Here is a 20,935-nt window from a genome sequence, read left to right as displayed (position 1 = left end):
GCCCGCTAAGCTGACAATTTTTACGCAAATAATTGACTGGGTCCATTTCTTCTTTGTTGATTTCTGCCGTCTTTAGCTTCTAGTCTTCTGAACTCGGGACTATAATAGGTTGTGAAAGTTCTCTGAACTCATGAAACGGAGCTTATTTGTGCAACTACGTATTATCATGATCTGAAATTTGATTCTATTCACGAAAGATTAACATCTTACCCATTGAAAATGTCAGAACAAAAGAGCAACCTTACATGACCAATCACGCTGGTTTTAGATACATCATATTACATCTTGTCATTTACTCATTTTCTAGCCTAGGAAATAACTAGAAAGTAAAAACCATGGAGGATACGCATTTGAGCAAGCAAAGAAAGGCTCAGACCAATATGTCAAACAAGCACAAATTCCGAGCTGAACCCAGTCTCACATTGCTCTTCTTTTGGGCACCACCAGCAAGGGGACATACTTTCTCATGGTCATCCCCACCCTGTCTCTCATGTCAATCGTCTTTGCATCAATGCGGCTATCGAACTCCCAATTGAACTCATGAAGCAGCGAGCTCAAAGCCAGATGAAGCACGCGATGTGCCAAGGGCATGCCGGCACACATCCTTCGACCTGCTCCAAACGGAATGAACTCATAGTGTTGACCCTTATAATCCAACTTCGATCCAATGAACCTCTCAGGCTTAAATGCCATAGGGTCTTCCCAGACATCTGGGTCTCTACCGATCGCCCAACTGTTCACAAAGACCTGTGTGTTTTTGGGTATGTCATAACCCATGAAAATGGTGTTGGCCATGGCCTTCCGGGGCACGAGGAATGGGAGTGGCGGGTGGAGCCTGAGGGTCTCCTTCACAACTGCTTGCAGGTAGGAGAGCTGGTCTATATCGGTTTCCTGGACCTTTCGGTTGGACCCAACAACCCGGGACAGCTCTGCTTGGACCTTGGCCATGGAGTTCGGGTCCCGTAGGAGTTCTGTCAGCGCCCATTCGACAGTGCTGCTCGATGTTTCTGCACCAGCCAAGAACATTTCCTGTGATGTCAAGAGGAGAGTATGTGAGAGCAAGCATGGCAAAATTTCACGAAATGGAGCCATATCCGTAAATTTTTCTAGGCCAAGGCAATGGAACCATAGCCATACCATTTTTTAAATACGTAGCAACTGTGGGTAGTTATACCATGTAGGCTACTAATTTACCACAATACTTTACCAAACAATCACAAACATATTTTTACATGTCTAATGTTGTCCTTGTTGACATACTCAGAAACTTGCATGTTTCTCACAATGGTTCTATTGAATTCTCGACACATTTCACAATGCTAAGAACCCTAACCATAATTCTAAAAGGTTATATTAATGAAAGGATGCCGATCTTGTTTCAAAGTAAAGTTATAAATAGAAAAATGACTCAGAATCGAGTATGATTATGTGTTATAAATTAAGGAGATAATTGAATAATCAAGTGATATTCACCTGCGATCTATCTCCTACGCATATGATTGGACACAGGAATCCTTACAGAACTAGCAATTCAAAGTTTGTGGTCGTACCAGTATGAATGTTTTGATTTGCTTCTCAGAAAGCTTGGCCGGCTCGTCCTTACCGTTTCCTTCGAACTCAAGCAACACATCAAGAAAATCCCTCCGATCAGCGTTTCCCCCAATTTTCTTCTCCTCAATCCTCTCCCTCACGAAATCCGAAGCGATCCTCATGGCCTTCCCCATATCCCGATCCATCTTTCTCCTCAGCCCTTGCGGGCCCAACCACCGCAGCCACGGGAATAGGTCCGCAATGGTCACATGGCCTGACCACTCCATCAATCCGCTCATTGCCTCGAAGAACTCAGATCCAACCTTTGAGTCCGGATCAAGCAAGTCTCGGGACAGCATGAGATTCCCCAGCAAATTGAATGCCATGAGGAACACGAAGCGTGCCAGGTGAACACCCTCTCCGAGTCGGACCTTATCTGTGGATGCCGCCTCCCCGATCCATGTCAACATGTCGTCGACACACTTTCTCTGGATTGGAGCTGTTTCATTGAGCCGCCTGGCAACGAGCATGTCCGCCGTCAGCAGCCGCCTTGACACCCGCCAATATGTGCCGTATGGGGCTAGGGCAATGGATCCTTTGCAGTACTCCTGAGATTGCATGAGATCGGTGATGGTTCGCTGCACAAAATTGAGGTCATGGTTCTTGAAGAACTCGGCTGCAACTCTGCTTGAGAGAATCACCATGGTGTCTATCGAGCCTAGCCTAAGCCAAATCACCGGGCCATACTTTTCACGGAGGCCAGCTAGTGTTCGATGAGGCATCTTCCCAAGATTGAACAGGTTGCCGAATATCGGCCATCTGGAGGGTCCCGGAGGAAGCCGGTGTGACCTGGACCTTTTATGGCAAAAGGAAACAAATAAAGTAGTGGACACAAAGAGGATGCAGATCAGTACTAAAACTGAATTATTAGGTTCAGTCATGATTTCGATCGGTACAAGGAGTTCTCCGACGAGCTTGTCACCGGTGAACCTGACCTATATAAGTAGCAAAGTCAACTGGGAGTCGGAACTTCCCATACGCGTGAATTGGATGTCCATTATTATTATTCATTTTAATATTGTTATACGTGACTAAAGATGTCAGATTCTAGTTAACATATCCCTATAAGTAAGGAATACAATATAAGTAAAAGTTTAAAACCAATGAAATTGTCCCCTACAGCTGTACTTTGGACTTGCTGAAACATATAAAAATACGTTAGTTCGCGACACGATCCGGATGATCTAGCCATTGATTGGGAAGGTGAGAGGGTGTCAGACTCTTGGGATGCTCAATTTTGTTGTGCTTGTCGTGGTCTGCGCTTTGCATTAGGGGATGAGAGACGAAATTTAGACTCAAAATCTGCACGCACTTGACATAAGTGTTGAACGAGTTGAAAAGGAAGCGGGCGTGTACTGGAAGCAACATTATCGTAGGGCGCGGAATTGAAACTGAGTCAAGTTATTTGGGCTCCACGAGGATAAAAATCATTTGATTTCTGGTCAAGCTCGAGCTTGAGTTACTCAAACTACCTTGTCGCGCTAAGTTTGACCTCGCCAATTTCTAGTTCCATAGGCTCGCGAGTGGAATTGACCTTTTCTATTCTTTGAATATAAATTTTAAAAAAAATAGATATAAATATCTTCTTCTTCTTTTTTTTTATCGAAAGAAAGGCTTACTACGAAATTACTTAGCCACGGTTTGAGACAATACATCAAAAGCATCGGTGCATAATAAGTCTAGTAAAGCGGGCGGGGATGAAACAACCAATTCGAGGAAGGTAACTACACCGACAGGCCTTTGTGAGCCAATCATCGGGCCGGTTTGCTGTTCTATTGCAGTGGGCCAAGGAGATGTCACCGAAGTTCCTGTAGTTTTGCTTGGGCCTGGTCCAGGAGCGGTTGAAGCTGCCAGTTCACTTCCGTCGAAGCTGTAACCCCTTGCACGAGTGTCAGACAATCTGTCTGTACTTGCAGGGAGAGTTCCACACGGTTAGAAAGTAGATCTAGGATTTCAAGCAGAGCCAAAGCTTTTGCCTGTGCTGTCGAAGTTGCCTCCACCAATTTCACGAAGCCGTCCACAAGACTTCCTCGGTAATCCCTACAGATACACGCTACAGCAGCTCTGTTTTGCGATTTTACTCCTGCCTCTGCTTCCGTGGCGTTGAGCTCGACGAAGGAAGCATCTATATTAACTTTCAGCGTATGAGGGGGCTGAGGTTGCCAACGATCTGGTATGGCTTTGAGCTTCCTGTCTTCTACCTGTTTTTGGCTCATAGATCTAAAATTCTCGTGTAGAGCTTGTGCCTGAATTAGAACTTGCTGCGGGTGCAGGGGACGACTCTTGAAGAGGAACTGATTTTGCCCCTTCCAGATACTCCAAACGACAACTGCGACCTGATCGAACTTCTTGGTATGGTTAGGGTTGGTTTTGAGTTTGCCTAACCGGAGTCATCGAGGCGAGTTAACCCATATCTGGATATTTTGATCTCGCAGGGTGCGGAACTCAAATTTGAGTTGTCCATGGACGAGCGAAGAATATGTTCGATGGTTTGCGACAAGGCATATAGGATCCGGTACGATCTTTCTTTTATATAAGTTTTCCCATGTAGGAAGAGCATTTTGACATGCTTGCTAGAGAAAGAATCTGATTTTTTGAGGGATTTTAGCTTGCCAAATGTGTTTCCATAGATCTGGATTGATGTGATGCGATGAGGTTGATGTTGGGTATATGCTTGTTGGGTTATCTCTGACTGTGTAGTATCCACTTTTCACTGAATAAATACCAGAGTTATTGTGCATCCAGACTAGCTTGTCTTTTGAATCTGGCCTTCCGATAGGTGTTGCAAGAATTTCCTTCACTGTTTTGTCATCAAACATTGACTCCACCCGCTGAACATTCCATTTGCTATTTCCTTGTTCAATTAGTGCTGCCACATGTTCAAGTTCGTTTCTTGTTGTCGGGCCTCCAATCGGACCACTTGTTATCAATTTATCTGCTCTTATCAATAGATTTTTTCCATTCCCAACTGAGTACATAGTGTGTGGACTGATAGAATCCCTACCCCGAGTTATACTTTTCCAACCCCATGAAGGTCGGGATCCTTTTCCAGCTTTCCAGAAGTCTCCATGTGGATAATATAGGCCTTTCATCACTCTGCTTAATAAGGACTGAGAATTTTGTGAGATGCGCCACGCTTGTTTCCCCAACATAGCTGTGTTGAATGCAATTAGGTCTTTAAAACCTAGGCCCCCCTCCTTCTTTCTGAGTTTCAATGCTTCCCAATTCTTCTAGTGTATTCCAGCATTTCTACTATTCGTTTTCCACCAAAAGTTAGCAATCCTCCTATCAATAGCTTTGCATATAGAAATAGGGATCTTGAATATGGACATGGCATATTGAGGGATGGCTTGTACAACTGATTTTATCAAAATTTCTTTCCCCACTTTTGATAACAAATGTTCCTTCCAACTTTCTAACTTTCTGTTTACCCTTGCAAGGATCCATGCAAACATATCTTTTTTTGAGCCGCCCCAATCCGTCGGGATCCCTAAATATTTCCCTGTTTTTTCAATTTCTGGAACTCTCAGTTCATTGGCCATGTTTCTCCTCAAGGTAATAGGACAGCATTTGTTGAAGTATATACCAGATTTGTTTAAATTAATAGCCTGGCCAGAAGCATAACAATATTCATGTAGGATAGCCGCCAAGTTTTGGCATTTTAGGATTGAACCATGGAGGAAGAAAATTGAGTCATCCACAAATAACAAATGCGATAGGGTGGGGCAGTTGTTATTCAGCTTGATTCCTCTAATAGTACCATCTTCAACTGCTTTTCCCATCATGTAGGATAAAACATTAGCTACTAATATGAATAGATATGGGGAGAGAGGGTTACATTGTCGAATTCCACGTATTGGCTTGAAAAAAGGTAGAGACTCCCCATTAAAATTCACACTGAAAGTAATTGTTGAGACACATTGCATCACCCATTGTACCCACTGTTTGCAAAATCCCATTTTAGTTAGGCATGCACTAAGGAAATCCCATTCAATCCTGTCATACACCTTCTGCATATCTAGCTTTAAGACTGCTTGAAACTTCTTTTTTCTCTCCCGAGTTCGTAATCTGTGAAGAACTTCCTGTACCAGCAATATGCTAAAGTGATTGTTCTAATCGAGGAGCTAGCATCTTCGCCTCACTCAATCAGCCTCGACATGAGAGAGGACCGCTATCATATGTTGCCTGCTTCCATTCGTACTGCTCTGAGGGCCAGGCTAAGGTTGCATGCCATGAGTTTGGCGTTGATGGTGCATGATGGTGCGATCGTGGAGAAATGGAGGATGACAGTGGCGCAAATGCTTGAATGGCTAGCTCCGCTCGCTCACAACACGATAAAATGGCAATCTGAGCGGAGCTTCGAGAAGCAAAATCGCAATTCTGGGGCAAATGTGCTTCTGGTACAGACGTTGTACGTCGCAGACCAACCGAAAACTGAAGAAGCGATTGTCGAACTTCTGGTGGGTCTAAACCATATATGCAGGATTGGCAGAGTGAAAGCGAGAGCTGAGAGTTTTTTTCCGGAGACTAAGTGCGGCACTTAGACTTGCAAGACATTAGTCTTTACTTTCGGGTCAAATGTTGACTTTTCAATATAGATAACATGAGGCATACTACTGAAATGCGCCATTTTCTTCATCTTGCAGTCTGGTAAATTTGGCACTTAGAGAGGTGCCCGCTAAGCTGACAATTTTTACGCAAATAATTGACTGGGTCCATTTCTTCTTTGTTGATTTCTGCCGTCTTTAGCTTCTAGTCTACTGAACTCGGGACTATAATAGGTTGTGAAAGTTCTCTGAACTCATGAAACGGAGCTTATTTGTGCAACTACGTATTATCATGATCTGAAATTTGATTCTATTCACGAAAGATTAACATCTTACCCAATGAAAATGTCAAAATAAAAGAGCAACCTTACATGACCAATCTCGCTGGTTTTAGATACATCATATTACATCTTGTCATTTACTCATTTCTAGCCTAGGAAATAACTAGAAAGTAAAAACCATGGAGGATACGCATTTGAGCAAGCAAAGAAAGGCTCAGACCAATATGTCAAACAAGCACAAATTCCGAGCTGAACCCAGTCTCACATTGCTCTTCTTTTGGGCACCACCAGCAAGGGGACATACTTTCTCATGGTCATCCCCACCCTGTCTCTCATGTCAATCATCTTTGCATCAATGCGGCTATCGAACTCCCAATTGAACTCATGAGCAGCGAGCTCAAAGCCAGATGAAGCACGCGATGTGCCAAGGGCATGCCGGCACACATCCTTTGACCTGCTCCAAACGGAATGAACTCGTAGTGTTGACCCTTATAATCCAACTTCGATCCAATGAACCTCTCAGGCTTAAAAGCCATGGGGTCTTCCCAGACATCTGGGTCTCTACCGATCGCCCAAGTGTTCACAAAGACCTGTGTGTTTTTGGGTATGTCATAGCCCATGAAAATGGTGTTGGCCATGGCCTTCCGTGGCACGAGGAATGGGAGTGGCGGGTGGAGCCTGAGGGTCTCCTTCACAACTGCTGGGAGAGCTGGTCTATATCGGTTTCCTGGACCTTTCGGTTGGACCCAACAACCCGGGACAGCTCTGCTTGGATCTTGACCATGAAGTTTGGGTCCCGTAGGAGTTCTGTCAGCGCCCATTCGACAGTGCTGCTCGATGTTTCTGCACCAGCCAGGAACATTTCCTGTGATGTCAAGAGGAGAGTATGTGAGAGCAAGCATGGCAAAATTTCACGAAATGGAGCCATATCCGTAAATTTTTCTAGGCCAAGGCAATGGAACCATAGCCATACCATTTTTAAATACGTAGCAACTGTGGGTAGTTATACCAAGTAGGCTACTAATTTACCACAATACTTTACCGAACAATCATAAACATATTTTCACATGTCTAATGTTGTCCTTGTTGACATACTCAGAAACTTGCATGTTTCTCACAATGGTTCTATCGAATTCTTGACACATTTCACAATGCTAAGAACCCTAACCATAAAGCCAAAAGGTTATATTAATGGAAGGATGCTAATCTTGTTTCAAAGTAAAGTTATAAATAGAAAAATGACTCAGAATCGAATAAGATTATGTGTTATACATTAAGGAGATAATTGAATAATCAAGGGATATTCACCTGCGATCTATCCCCTACTCATATGATTGGACACAGGAATCCTTTTAGAACTAGCAATTTAAAGTTTGTGGTCGTACCAGTATGAATGTTTTGATTTGCTTCTCAGAAAGCTTGGCCGGCTCGTCCTTACCGTTTCCTTCGAACTCAAGCAACACATCAAGAAAATCCCTCCGATCATCGTTTCCCCCAATTTTCTTCTCCTCAATCCTCTCCCTCACGAAATCCGAAGCGATCCTCATGGCCTTCCCCATATCCCGATCCATCTTTCTCCTCAGCCCTTGCGGGCCCAACCGCCGCAGCCACGGGAATAGGTCCGCAATGGTCACATGGCCTGACCACTCCATCAATCCGCTCATTGCCTCGAAGAACTCAGATCCAATCTTTGAGTCCGGATCAAGCAAGTCTCGGGACAGCATGAGATTCCCGAGCAAATTGAATGCCATGAGGAACACGAAGCGTGCCAGGTGAACACCTTCTCCAAGTCGGACCTTATCTGTGGATGCCGCCTCCCTGATCCATGTCAACATGTCATCGACACACTTTCTCTGGATTGGAGCTGTTTCATTGAGCCGCCTGGGTACTAGCATGTCCGCTGTCAGCAGCCGCCTTGACACCCGCCAATATGTGCCGTATGGGGCTAGGGAAATGGATCCTTTGTAGTACTCCTGAGATTGCATGAGATCGGTGATGGTTCGCTCCACAGAATTGAGGTCATGGTTCTTGAAGAACTCGGCTGCAACTCTGCTTGAGAGAATCACCATGGTGTCTATCGAACCTAGCCTAAGCCAAATCACCGGGCCATACTTTTCACGGAGGCCAGCTAGTGTTCGATGAGGCATCTTCCCAAGATTGAACAGGTTGCCGAATATCGGCCATCTGGAGGGTCCCGGAGGAAGCCGGTGTGACCTGGACCTTTTATGGCGAAAGGAAACAAATAAAGTAGTGGACACAAAGAGGATGCAGATCAGTACTAAAACTGAATTATTAGGTTCAGTCATGATTTCGATCAGTACAAGGAGTTCTCCGACGAGCTTGTTACCGGTGAACCTGACCTATATAAGTAGCAAAGTCAACTGGAAGTCGGAACTTCCCAGACGCGTGCATTGGATGTCCATTATTATTATTCATTTTAGTATTGTTATACGTGACTAAAGATGTCAGATTCTAGTTAACATATCCCTATAAGTGAGGAATACAATATAAGTAAAAAGTTTAAAACCAATGAAATTGTCTCCTACAACTGTACTTTGGACTTGCTGAAACATATAAAAATACGTTAGTTCGAGGCACGATCCGGATGATCTAGCCATTGATTGGGAAGGTAAGAGGGCGTCAGACTCTTGGGATGCTCAATTCTGTTGTGCTTGTCGTGGTCTGCGCTTTGCATTAGGAGATGAGAGGCGAAATTTAGACTCAAAATCTGCATGCACCTCACATAAGTGTTGAACGAGTTGAAAAGGAAGCGGGCGTGTACTGGAAGCAACATTATCGTAGGGCGCGGGATTGAAACTGAGTCAAGTTATTTGGGCTCCACGAGGATAAAAATCATTTGATTTCTGGTCAAGCTCGAGCTTGAGTTACTCAAACTACCTTGTCGCGCCAAGTTTGAGCTCGCCAATTTCTAGTTCCATAGGCTCGCGAGTGGAATTGACCTTTTCTATTCTTTGAATATAAATTTTAATAAAATAGATATAAATATCTTAAAAATTACGAAATGTACCCACATTATTCGAGCTTTTTAAGTTTGAACTCAAACTCGAGCTCAAGTTCCTTTTCAAAACAATTGTTGTCCAGTCTAATCAAATACGTCGATTTTCCAATAGAGTTGGGGTTGAGACGAAATTTTAATACCTGATCAATTTCTAGTTGAGTTTCTACCCATTTCACTTGAATTGGATTCAATGACAAAATACATGTCATCAAAAGTCGTTCTTCAGTTTTATTAGACAAGATGGGTTCTGTGATGATTTTGAACAAAAGATATCATAGGTAGACAAAAGAATCAGCAAGTTTACTTCAAAAATAGCCACACTTACAAAAACTTTGTTGGAACGTTGGAATTTAATCGTCGATGAGGCACCTAGGATTTAAAGCAATGATACATGTAGAAATATAATCGACAGTGAAAATTTGGTAACTACAACTAAGAAACACATCGAAATTTAATCGACGACGGGAGTTTGAAACCTAAAATTCTTGTGTAGAAATGCAAAGATAATTGGAATATAACATATTGTTTGTTTGCAAGCACCGGAGGGGGGGTGGTCTCTAGTAGTTGAGCACTAGTGCAATATAGTGCCTATGACATAACCGCTCAAAAGCAGTTTCCTTGCAGTTTTAGGAGCCTCCATATCTCCAAGGATCTTGATCCTATGTTCCGACGACACCACAGTATTGTGTTGAGGTGGTTTCTCCTTAAAAATTGCACCTTGATCCTTCACCCTTGCTTTAACTTAATCTTTTTTCCATGATCTACTAAACTTTAACTCTCTCTTCCACGAATGATTTCAATTTGGAATGTCATAACTGTTTTTTGGCACTTCTCATATCTCCCTTCCCTATTCGCAGTCTCAATCAGTGATTCTCTTTAATTGGTATCTTTGCCAACCAATTCTACTATGATGTTCATCATCATCAATTATATGTTGTCTTATATCGACAGTTGATTAATGGTCGTGGATGTATGTTGATATTAGTAACATTTTTTGTGGTCTTTGACGATGGCTCATGCATTAAATAATAATTTGTATTCGGGTCGTGTGCCAATCCATGTTGATGATCTGGTTATATTTGGTGGAAATGTATGCCTCCTTTTAAAAGAATTAAAAGTAATTTGGGTTTCTTTTAAAATATCCGCAGACAAAACTAATGCGTACCGTACCTCTGAAGCTTTGTACTCTTATGTGTAGTCTGCAACCTCATAGCTTCCTGACACGTTAATTCATGAGTTGCTATTATTATCATGAATCATATCTTTATGTATAGAGGGCCGTTTTGGAAAGAATAAATTCTGCCAAGATTTGATTTTTATCTCACTTCCTTCTTCGTGTTCAACCTTAAAACCCTAATCCTCTTCTACTCAAAACTCTGACCTCAAAGTTCCACTTGTTATCAACCTTGCCGTTTCTATGACCCCTAAAGGCTAAAGCCTCCAGATACTCCTTTGCGGATTATATTACTAAGTTCGACAAATAAAAAGAATAGATTTTGTGGAAAGGAATTTTTGGAAGAAAAGAGAAAAAGAGGATTGAGCATTGGCGAGGCCAACCCTTGCCTAAGTCAGGGATTCTTTATCCATACCGAATCCAAAATTGGATTCTTGACCCACTCACTTTACTTTTCTTTTTTATTTGAATTTCTCCTTCCTTTCATTCTTCATTTTTGTTTTTTGTTTTTTTTGTTTTTTTGTAAGCTGCTACCTGCCTTATACAATTATTTGATGACATATCATTTGACCACTCTTACGTTTCCATTGATTATAATCCAAAACAAACAAGAGAAGTCAAATAGAAAATGAGTTAAGTCCTCTTTTTCAATGATTTGAATTTTTTGGAAAACAAAAAGAAATAAATATGATAAAGAGCTGGGCCTCGCCGAGGCCAGCTCTTGCTCAGGTGCAGCTTAGTGAGATTGACCGTTGCCTATGGCTAACAAGAGCGATCCTCACCCAGGCGAGGACAGCCCTTGTTGAGAACAACCCTTGCCGGCTACCAACAAAAATAAAAAAGAAATAAAAACAAGGAAAAAAGAAAAAATTCAAAAAAATTATTAAAAAAATTCATGTTAGTATCGACTATGCCATGTAACATTGCCAGTATTTATGCGAGTAATTTTCAATTTAAATTGGTTGAATGGATTGAATTGATACGAAAGTGAAATTGTTTATGATTAAATTGACCTGATTGAAATGTTTATGATTGAAGCGGTACCAATGCAACATATTTAGACTTTTTCGATACTTTTCCCATAGATAAGAATCATGTCTTCTCTCAACAATATCACAAAAGGAGCCTGGCAACAAGAAGGTTGTATATAAATGGATCCCTAACCCAGATAACTTGCGCCAAGCTTCTAGGCCCTCTTCCTGTTCGGAGACTTTGGACCTCTGGGCTTAGTCACGCATCTAATGTTTATAGCAAAAGAAAGACCAAAGGGAATAAACTGACATTTACAAAATTTTAATTTTTTTCCCGGGAACGAGAACCAGTGTGCCATTTCTAGTTACCTTAGAAAGCCGCCAATCCAACTGGAGTGTTTATAGGTTTCTTCTCGTATCTTTCACGGAGGAAAAAAGGGGAAGTCTGGGGCTGCCCATTCCCTCTCAAAGTCAATGGACACACCATGTTCATGCGAATCTAATGCCTACTTTAGATAGTAAAAAAATCAAGTGATAATCCTTCCGAGGTACTCCTAAGAAGAGGTTGCACGTAAGGACAGAAACTAAACAATCTACTCGTGAGATACCTGAGATTGATTCATGATTTTTGCCGAGTTAAAATAAGGAGGTTATTAATTGAGAAATACTAGCTTTTGCTAATTAGGGTACGCAAATTCCATTTACTAATTGATTTAACTCCCATGAAGAACCCCCTGATAACTCTATAAAAATAGAGTTATTTTACCTATTTTAGGTAACAAATAATGCAATATCTATGAGAAAATATTTAGATTTTTTTCTGATTATTCAAATTTTTCTTGTTTGTGTATAATAATAAGATATGGAGAAGATAAGGAAAAAAATGGCAAAAATCTGATATTCAAATAAGAAGGCATTGGAAGATGGATATCAAATAAGGGAATCCTTGATTTTGTTTCCTAAATTTATCTGCAAGCATTGGGAGATAAATATCAAGTCAAAGATTCTCTGATTTACTCACTAATTTCGTGCGAAAAATAAGCAATTACTTGGAAGGAAAATCTCAAATAAGGACCCGAAATGGCTTCATTTTCTTAAAAAAGAACCTAAAGTAGAGTTTGTCTCAAACAATGACCCGAAGTAGTCATTTAGTCTCAAAAAATGACCTGACTCGCCGGCCGGTGAATTGATGCATTTCTAATGCATATTCCGGTAACCTAATCAAGGTATTTTCGTCCAAAAAATATTCTCTTTTCATTTTCCTTTTCCCCCGTTCATCTTCTGCATCCGCCCAATAGACCTCCAAGATCTCGCCGGTGAAGTAATTGCCGGCGAGATCGAGCCACTTCAGCTTCTTCAGCCACACCACCTCCAGCGGCAGCAGCCTCGTGAACTTGTCATTGCCCAAGTGGAGTTCTTCGAGTTGGGTTATCACCCACAGGACTTTGCTGGGGAAGATCTCAAAGAGGTTGAGGAATCGGAGGGAGGTGGGGCTACCGAGCTCTAGTGGGAGGGTCTCGGTGAGGTTGTCGGCGGCGAGCGTGAGGTTGACTAGGTCGCGGAGAAGGCTGATTTCGGGTGGGATGTAGCCCGAGAGGCCGACGAATGTGATGTTGAGAGAGACGACCCACGAGCCGGCATTGCACGTGACTCCGATGAAGGAGCAATGCGGAAAGGGTGACATCGAGAAGGAGGAGGAGGAGGAGGAGTCAACCTAGTTGTCGATGGTGGCGGAGGGAGGCCCGACCATGGCGATTTTGAGCTTCAGGAGCATGTCCAGCTCGCTCCGTGCAAGGGAAGCGAAGACGAAAAGGAGGAAGAAGAAGAAGAAGACGCCATTGTAGGGCGGTTTTGTCCTTAGTGAGTTCGCGAGGCTGGCAAGGGCTCACCGACCTCACCAACCACTGGTAAGGGCAGGCGAGGGCTTGTAAGCCCTTGCCTGCTGCTAGCGATGGGCATTGAGCCCTCATTGGCCTTAGGCGAGGCCGACCCACGCTGGTCCTGCAACCTTCGCCGACCCTTCCCCACTTCTGATGTTCTCGATTTGCGCAATGCCTATCTTCAACATTGACGAAGAAGACGATGAACAAGGACAACCATGGGTAGATCAAGAAGAAGATGAACAGGAGAAGGAAAACAAAAAGCGAATATTTTTTGGAAAAAAATACCCCAAACTAGGTTGCCGAAATACACATTGAAAATGCATCAGTTCGCCGGTCGGCAACTCAGGTCCTTTTTTTGAGACTAAATGGCTACTTTGGATCCCTATTTGAGATTTTTCCTTACTTGGGATAAGGGTCTTGGATGTATCCTATAAATAGGAGAACATTAAGAGCCTAAGGGGATAGTTAGTTCTTTTTTTTTTAGATCATTTTTTTAATGGTTTTTAGTGTTTTTCAAATATTTTGAGGAGAAAACAAAAGTGGTAATAGAATTCTTGTTCTTTGATTCAAAATGCTGGGTTTGATTTATATCTTTATTTCTTCTTCTACTATGTTCTAATTTTCTTTTGTTAGGGTTATGATGTAGCATAATCATGATGATGTAAATTTCATGATTTTTATGTGTGCTAGTGATTTCATATTATTGTGCTTAATGCTTTTAAATGACTGGCCATGACTCGAATAATTTGATGTGCATATTTGAGACTGAGAAATGATAATATGTAATTAATCATTATAATGTATAACCATGAATTAAATATGGATATATTTGTGTAGCTTTCGGTGATAAGGTGATCCAAAATACTCATTATAAGCCGGGAACATTCATAGATTTTAATGCACTTATTTTAATTCACATAGAGATATAGTGGATTACTAAACCGAGTAGGTTTGTTATAAGGATAGTAAATGGATTAAAAAATTCTACTATCACATGTTTGATATCGTTCTTGTACGTGTAATAATATGAAATAAATATATAGTGGTTGTGGTGAAATCGGATGCTTGAACATATTTATATGATTGATTTACTGCATTTAGCCTCCTAATTTTGCTTTTAAGATTTTTAGTTTAAATTTATTCTCAATTCTATTTTGATTTGTTGGATAAATTTTAGAATTAATCTATTTTTAGTATTTAATTAGTTTATTAATTATCAATCTATGTGGGATGATACTTTTTCTCATCATTATATTACTTGTTTGATACGGTCACTTGCGTTTAGAATTTTACGAACACCCCAGCAAGTATTGATGTCGGTTCTGGACGTCCCAAACATCCAATCTCGGTTTTGGCTGCTCAAAAGGCAAGAATCCCCCTGCAAATTCATTTTTAACGAGCTATTTTGTCGAAAACATTATCCTCGTGTTATGTGAGTCTGATTGCTTTCTATCATACTGGTTTCCCCGAACATAATGATCCCAAAACTGTCAAGTATCCCAGAACAATTGCACATACAAAACTTCGTAATGTGATATATGAGATGATATTTTAAACAAGTTCAGATGATTTTGCTAAGAAACAAATGACTTATATTAACTGTAAATAGATGCTTGCTTACACGAAAGGAGGAAAATTAACTATCATTCTACTCCTACAAAAATAAAACATTTAGACTATGCATCTTCCAAGTTTTATAACTAACTAATCGACATATTACTGCCAAACACAGAAGCCAGAAAAGGTGAACACACAACAATAACTCGATCGGAAACTTGCAACCTCCCGAATGCGGTCTAAAAGTTCCTGCGATCAAGATCACAGAGTTGTTCTAAGGTGACTCCAAAGAACGGCAAAACCGGTGTTGCTTGAACTTGAAGCTCTTGTGAGATTTGTGTCATGGTCGGTCGAAGTTGAGGATTGGTCCGCAAGCATGCGAGTGCTAGTGCTGCAACAGAGATTATGTTTTGCGCATGCCAATTTGTCGGAGGCAAGAGGCGTTGGTCCAGTACATCCTGTAATGGGGTTTGCAACTCGGATTGAGTTGGATGAAAATACCAATGAGACATAATTTCCTGGATGCTTTCCCATGATTATCTCCAGTACTACAACTCCAAAGCTATATACATCACATTTTTCGGTCGGAATGTTTGTATAAGCTAGCTCTGCAATTGAAAAATTCAAAATTCATTGATAATCTTGTTAGCTGTAATTAAAGACTCAAACATTTGCTTTCACATATTAAGGAATTTCCAATGACAGTAAATTAATATGCTTCTACAAAGAACATTACCTGGAGCGATGTATCCGATTGTGCCAGCAGTAGCAGTCCAGTTGGTGGAATCTGGCCTCAATAATCTTGCGGTGCCAAAGTCTGAAACGTGAGCCTCGAAATCAGCATCCAACAAGATGTTGGTGCTGGTCAAGTCTCGATGGATCAATGGAGGAAAACAGTCGTGATGCATATACGACAATGCATCCGCAATTGCTCGAACCATGTTTATCCTTTTGTCCCAACCAAATTCTGATGCTTTGTCATCATCATTCAAAATTGTTCTCAAGCTCCCTCTTTCGATGAACTCGTATACCAGAAAACAATGTTGTGCATGAGAGCAGAACCCATAAAATTTCACGATGTTGCGGTGGCGAATATTTTGTAAGGCTTCAATTTCCCTTTCAAAAGGAACGATGTCGACGGTCTCATCTTCCTGGGACGATGGATTTTTCTTGACAGCAAGAGTTTGATCTGTGGGTAGATCGGCTTTGTAAACAACGCCATAAGCCCCTTCTCCCAAATAGTACTTGGAGTGAAATCCTTCTGTCGCTTCCATGATTTGCTCGTACAAAATTTTTCCATCAAAACTCAGAATGTGCAAGAAATCTAAATCATTAGTCTCTGTCAATGCATTCCTCTCTCTCTTGATAATCTTTCTTCGATGGCAATAAATGATTATGAGGACAATCAAGAAGGAAGACAGAACAAGGAATCCCAAGAATGAGAGAACGGGGATAATCAAAATTCTAGCTCCGCTATGTTGATTGTGTTTCTTGCTCATGGTAGAAATATTGCATTTCTGTAATCCAGCCACGTTCCCACACAGCCCCTTGTTATGCTGAACTGCCTCAAATGGAGCCTCCTTAAAAGCTTTGACATTTGGGAGAGGACCTTCCAAGTCATTGTAGGACACATCAACAGAAGTTAATGCCCATAAGTCAGCAAAACTATGTGGGATGGAACCAGAGAGGCCATTGTGTGAGACGTTTAGGGTTTCTAGGACTCTCAATTTTCCTAAATCTGGTGGTATTCTTCCAGTCAATAGATTCTGACTTAAATCAAGAACGCTTAGGAATTGCGCATTGCCTATCTCAGGAGGAATGCTTCTCTTAATTTTATTTTGGCTCAAGTTCAAGCTCAGCAAGTTGGCACATAGGTTGAGCTGTGGTGGAATGGCTCCGCTCAAATTGTTTGATGCTAGATTGAGATGTTCCAGTCGAGATAAAAATCCAATTTGATGGGGAATATTTCCCGTGATCCCATTGTTGTTAAGGATAAGATCTAGCAGTAGTTGCAAGCTTCCCAATTCCCTAGGAATCTTTCCGCTTAAATTATTTGCAGAAAGGTCAAGTACCCGTAATTGAGCCATCCTTCCAAATATTGGGGGTATCTCACCTGAAATGTTATTGTTTGATATCCTTAAACTTGTCAAATTGTGGCAATACCCCCATTTCCATGAAAGTTCACCATGCAAATAATTGTGGCTCAAGTCCATATAATTCAGCTGCGGATATACTCCAAAAGCTTCCGTTATATTTCCAGTAAGTTTGTTTCCTTCAAGCCTCACTCTAACTAATGAAGTACAATTCCTCAAGCTTTTAGGGATATGACCAGTGAAATGATTATTCATCACAATGAATTTTTGCAATAATCCCCCAAGGCATATATTTTCTGGCAGCTGCCCTTCGAATTCATTATCGGAGAGATCCAAAACACTCATATGAACGATCTTATTAATTTCAGGAGGCAAGGTACCAAGAAAGTTGTTATCTCTAAGAATCAATAGAGTTAAATTGGCCATGTTTCCAATTGATGCAGGGATTGAACTAGTCAAAGAATTATCGAAAGTCCTAATTATTAAGATCAGACAAATTTAACTATGGATCCCGAAAGTTTGTTCAAGAGCTGTTAGTTTCTTAAGTCACCTATCTTTTTGGAATCAAACCTGAAAGTTGATTTGAGACTACGCGTTAAGTTGCCTAATTTTCCAAGAGAAGGAGGAATGGACCCTGAAAGTTGGTTTCCATCAAGATAGAGAACATTTAGACTGCTTAGGTTTTCTAGTGAAGCAGGGATATGCCCGACCAACTTATTTTCAGAAAAACTTAATTCAATAAGATCGGTTAGCCTCCCAATCTCTAAAGGTATGGATCCCGAAAGTTTGTTCCTCCATAAGTAAAGAAACTTCAATCTTCTTAGGTCACCTATCTCTCTTGGAATTGGACCGTAAAGGTCATTCTTTGCTACACTTAAATTTCTTAAGTTGAACATTTAGACTGCTTAGGTTTTCTAGTGAAGCAAGGATATGCCCGACCAACTTATTTTCAGAAAAACTTAATTCAATAAGATCGGTTAGCCTCCCAATCTCTGAAGGTATGGATCCCGAAAGTTTGTTCCCCCATAAGTAAAGAAACTTCAAGCTTCTTAGGTCACCTATCTCTCTTGGAATTGGACCAGAAAGGTCATTCTTTGCTACACTTAAATTTCTTAAGTTGCCTAATTTTCCAAGAGAAGGAGGAATGGACCCTGAAAATTGGTTTCCCCAAAGATGGAGAATATTTAGACTACGTAGGTTTCCTAGTGAAGCAGGGATACTCCCGATCAACTTATTTTCAGAAAAAACTTAATTCAATAAGATCGGTTAGCCTCCTAATCTCTGAAGGTATGGATCTCGAAAGTTTGTTCCCCCATAAGTAAAGAAACTTCAATCTTCTTAGGTCACCTATCTCTCTTGGAATGGGACCAGAAATGTCATTTCCGGTATGGCCAATTTTGTTAAGTTGCCTAATTTTCCAAGTGAAGCAGGGATAGGACCTCTAAGATTGTTTTTGCCAAAATCAACTTTGGAAAGAGAATCTAACAATCCAACCTCCCAAGGAATGTCTCCACTCAATCTATTGTCATAAAAATTAAGATACTTGAGTTTGGAAAGGTTACCAATACTTGAGGTCATAGGACCGTAGATCGAGTTGCTAGAAAAGTCAAGACTAATCACCTTGGTTAAGTGCGAGAAGTCGAGACTATTTAAAGTTCCTCTCAGGCCAAGATTTGAAAGATTGAGATGGGCAACGAATCCATAGTCGTCGCAAGTGACACCCATGAAGTGGCAAGAGTTGTTACCATGCCATGAAGACAGTAGAGATTGGTTGTGGTCTTCGAGACTATATTTCCATTTCAAGAGAGCATCTGCTTCATCCGTATGGTTGGTCACATTGGTCGCATTGGGAGCGAAAGAAGTGGAGGAAGCAGAAACGCCTATGCCATGAAATGGAGTGGAAACAAAGATGGCGATGTTGTTTACGAAGAAGAGCGAGTAGAATAAGAAGAAGACCCCTAAAGAAGACGGCTTCCACAGAAATAAGGACGAGGCCATGATTTTGGGGTGGTTTTGACGGTGGGAGATTGTGCAGGTTTTGCATGTTCTCAAGAACAAGATTGATAAGATATTTATAGATGGCTAATCATCATGATGAATCTCATACCATTGAGAAAATCACATTTGCTCGTGCATCAAGTTTTTTCTTCCGTCAGGAGCCCACTTTGATTATTATTTCTTTTTTTAACCGATAAATTCCTGACTTACTTTTTCTGGTCTTCTCTGGCGAGTAATGGACTCTCCTCATGTTACACATGGTGGACCAGAATATTTACGTAAAGCATACTTTTATGATGGAGGAACTTTGATGAAAATTTAGGCTGGATGCCTTAATCCGAGCACGGATCACCTCTACCTTTACAATTCATTGAAAAAAGGTCGCAGCTCATAATCAAACGAGTTTTACTGTAATGTTTATATATAACCGTAATGTATAAAGATGTGAAAAATATACGATTATCCAATGACAATCTCACCTTTTTCTTCTAAAATATTGGATGTAAAATCAAAGACGAGGATACTACATTAAAGAGAGACTTCGCGCGATAATATATATGATTAAAAATTTTCTTTCATATACCTTCAAATAAATGTTTTTGATAGATGAAGACATTTAGTGAAATCTCTAGTGTCAACACATCGAGCGATAAATTTCAGAATTGATCTATTTCGTATGAATTGGTCTAAATGATTGAGTTTCAACAGCGGGTAATGACTTTCTTCTTTATCAATCTCTATGGCCAAAAAAAAAGTAATACGTGGCTTGGAAAAAACGTCAAAAGACAGAAAAGATGACTAATGGCTTTCTTCTTGGCCAATTCTTATAATTACATTATTTAAAGAAAATGAGAACTGGAAAGCTGTGCATCCCTTCACCGTTAGCTTGAAAATGAAAAATCGCGACCTTCCTTATTAAGATCGGATGAAACTTAAATCTATAATGTTGCAATGTGCCCATATGCAAGGAAAATAGAAGACGTAATTTTCTTCATCCAACTCTGATCTTTTGACACAGTTCTCATTTCAAAAATTCGGAGAGTGATTGCTTGCTGGAAATATTTGAAGAATGCATCAAATGAAAACCCAATACTCAGCGGTTCGACTCCAGCTCAAACTGTCGCTGCTTCCTGAATTAGAAACCAAAGCTCCTTCAAGTTCCAAGTTTTCCATTGCGAAAGACGAATAGAAGGAGCATGCAAGAGAGGAACGAATCCCTTAAACCACCCCAAAAAAAGAAAGAAAAAAAAGCCAACATGCATTCATCTCCATGGATACTACTGAAAACCCGCGTGATTGCCAATGGTTTATTTCTGCATCATCCATTATAAAATTTATGCAAATATAATGTCTAGAAGAAAAATTTAATTTTTCAAAATTTGACTCTGGAAAGACCGACCATAGAAGCAGCAGCAACAATGACAACAACTGAGCCAGTTGAGCAGGGTTGGGCATATGAATCATCTTTTGCGCCATTGCACTCAAATCTTTATCAAGTCAAATAGCAATAAAACCACAAAGTTTGACTCAAAGCATTGTTGGAGCTGGAAAAAAAGGATAAGATGATAAGTCTAAAACACTCATAACTTACTTCCTATTTTTCACTTGTCAGATGTACAAGAATTCCCCGGTTATTTTCATTCGAGCATTCTCACCTTATTTCTCCTCCAAAAAACAGAAAAGAAAAGAAAAGAAAAGCATGCTCACCTTATATTGAAGGTGAAAATTAAAATCTAAAGGAAAAAAGAAATTATGCAAAACTCATTTGGTGTTGGGGATATTGAACCTAGGTGCACACTGCCAAAAGGCAAAGTCATAGCTA

The 20,935-nt window shown here is 40.7% G+C and overlaps 3 protein-coding genes across 3 annotated transcripts; all 3 read right to left on the bottom strand.

The window, feature by feature from the left end:
* Window positions 1-220: 220 nt before the first annotated feature.
* LOC104427691 (cytochrome P450 76A1-like) lies at window positions 221-2,590 on the bottom strand. Its single transcript, XM_039304537.1, has 2 exons — window positions 1,551-2,590; window positions 221-1,029 (listed from the first exon to the last, which is right to left on the bottom strand). Exons 1-2 carry the CDS (start codon window positions 2,469-2,471, stop codon window positions 418-420), a joined length of 1,533 nt encoding a protein of 510 aa, XP_039160471.1. The 5' UTR covers window positions 2,472-2,590; the 3' UTR covers window positions 221-417.
* A 3,980-nt stretch (window positions 2,591-6,570) lies between these two features.
* Window positions 6,571-13,266, bottom strand: LOC104425925 (cytochrome P450 76A2). Its single transcript, XM_010038799.3, is given in 5 exon segments — window positions 6,571-6,807; window positions 6,810-7,124; window positions 7,127-7,283; window positions 7,804-8,778; window positions 12,883-13,266. Coding segments are annotated over 5 exon segments (1,959 nt in total). The 3' UTR covers window positions 6,571-6,679.
* Window positions 13,267-15,261: 1,995 nt separating this feature from the next.
* LOC104427688 (MDIS1-interacting receptor like kinase 2) lies at window positions 15,262-17,541 on the bottom strand. The gene is made up of 3 exons (XM_039305265.1): window positions 15,759-17,541; window positions 15,524-15,630; window positions 15,262-15,480 (listed from the first exon to the last, which is right to left on the bottom strand). Exons 1-3 carry the CDS (start codon window positions 17,539-17,541, stop codon window positions 15,262-15,264), a joined length of 2,109 nt encoding a protein of 702 aa, XP_039161199.1.
* Between the last annotated feature and the right edge of the window lie 3,394 nt (window positions 17,542-20,935).

Source organism: Eucalyptus grandis, chromosome 11 (assembly GCF_016545825.1).
Source record: "Eucalyptus grandis isolate ANBG69807.140 chromosome 11, ASM1654582v1, whole genome shotgun sequence".
NCBI classification, from domain to species: Eukaryota; Viridiplantae; Streptophyta; class Magnoliopsida; order Myrtales; family Myrtaceae; genus Eucalyptus; species Eucalyptus grandis.
The sequence above is the reverse complement of the archived record's forward strand: the minus strand, read 5'-3'. Positions and strand labels throughout refer to the sequence as shown.

What these genes read in the sequence shown, in the direction of transcription:
- LOC104427691 (XM_039304537.1), bottom strand. Translation starts at nt 2,471, where the DNA reads ATGACTGAACCTAATAATTCAGTTTTAGTACTGATCTGCATCCTCTTT. An exon ending in AAATCAAAACATTCATACTG is followed by an intron (nt 1,030 to 1,550) that starts GTACGACCACAA and finishes TTGACATCACAG; the next exon opens with GAAATGTTCTTGGCTGGTGC.
- LOC104427688 (XM_039305265.1), bottom strand. Translation starts at nt 17,541, where the DNA reads ATGGCCAATTTAACTCTATTGATTCTTAGAGATAACAACTTTCTTGGT. An exon ending in AATCGGATACATCGCTCCAG is followed by an intron (nt 15,631 to 15,758) that starts GTAATGTTCTTT and finishes TTTCAATTGCAG; the next exon opens with AGCTAGCTTATACAAACATT. An exon ending in CAGGAAATTATGTCTCATTG is followed by an intron (nt 15,481 to 15,523) that starts GTATTTTCATCC and finishes ACCCCATTACAG; the next exon opens with GATGTACTGGACCAACGCCT.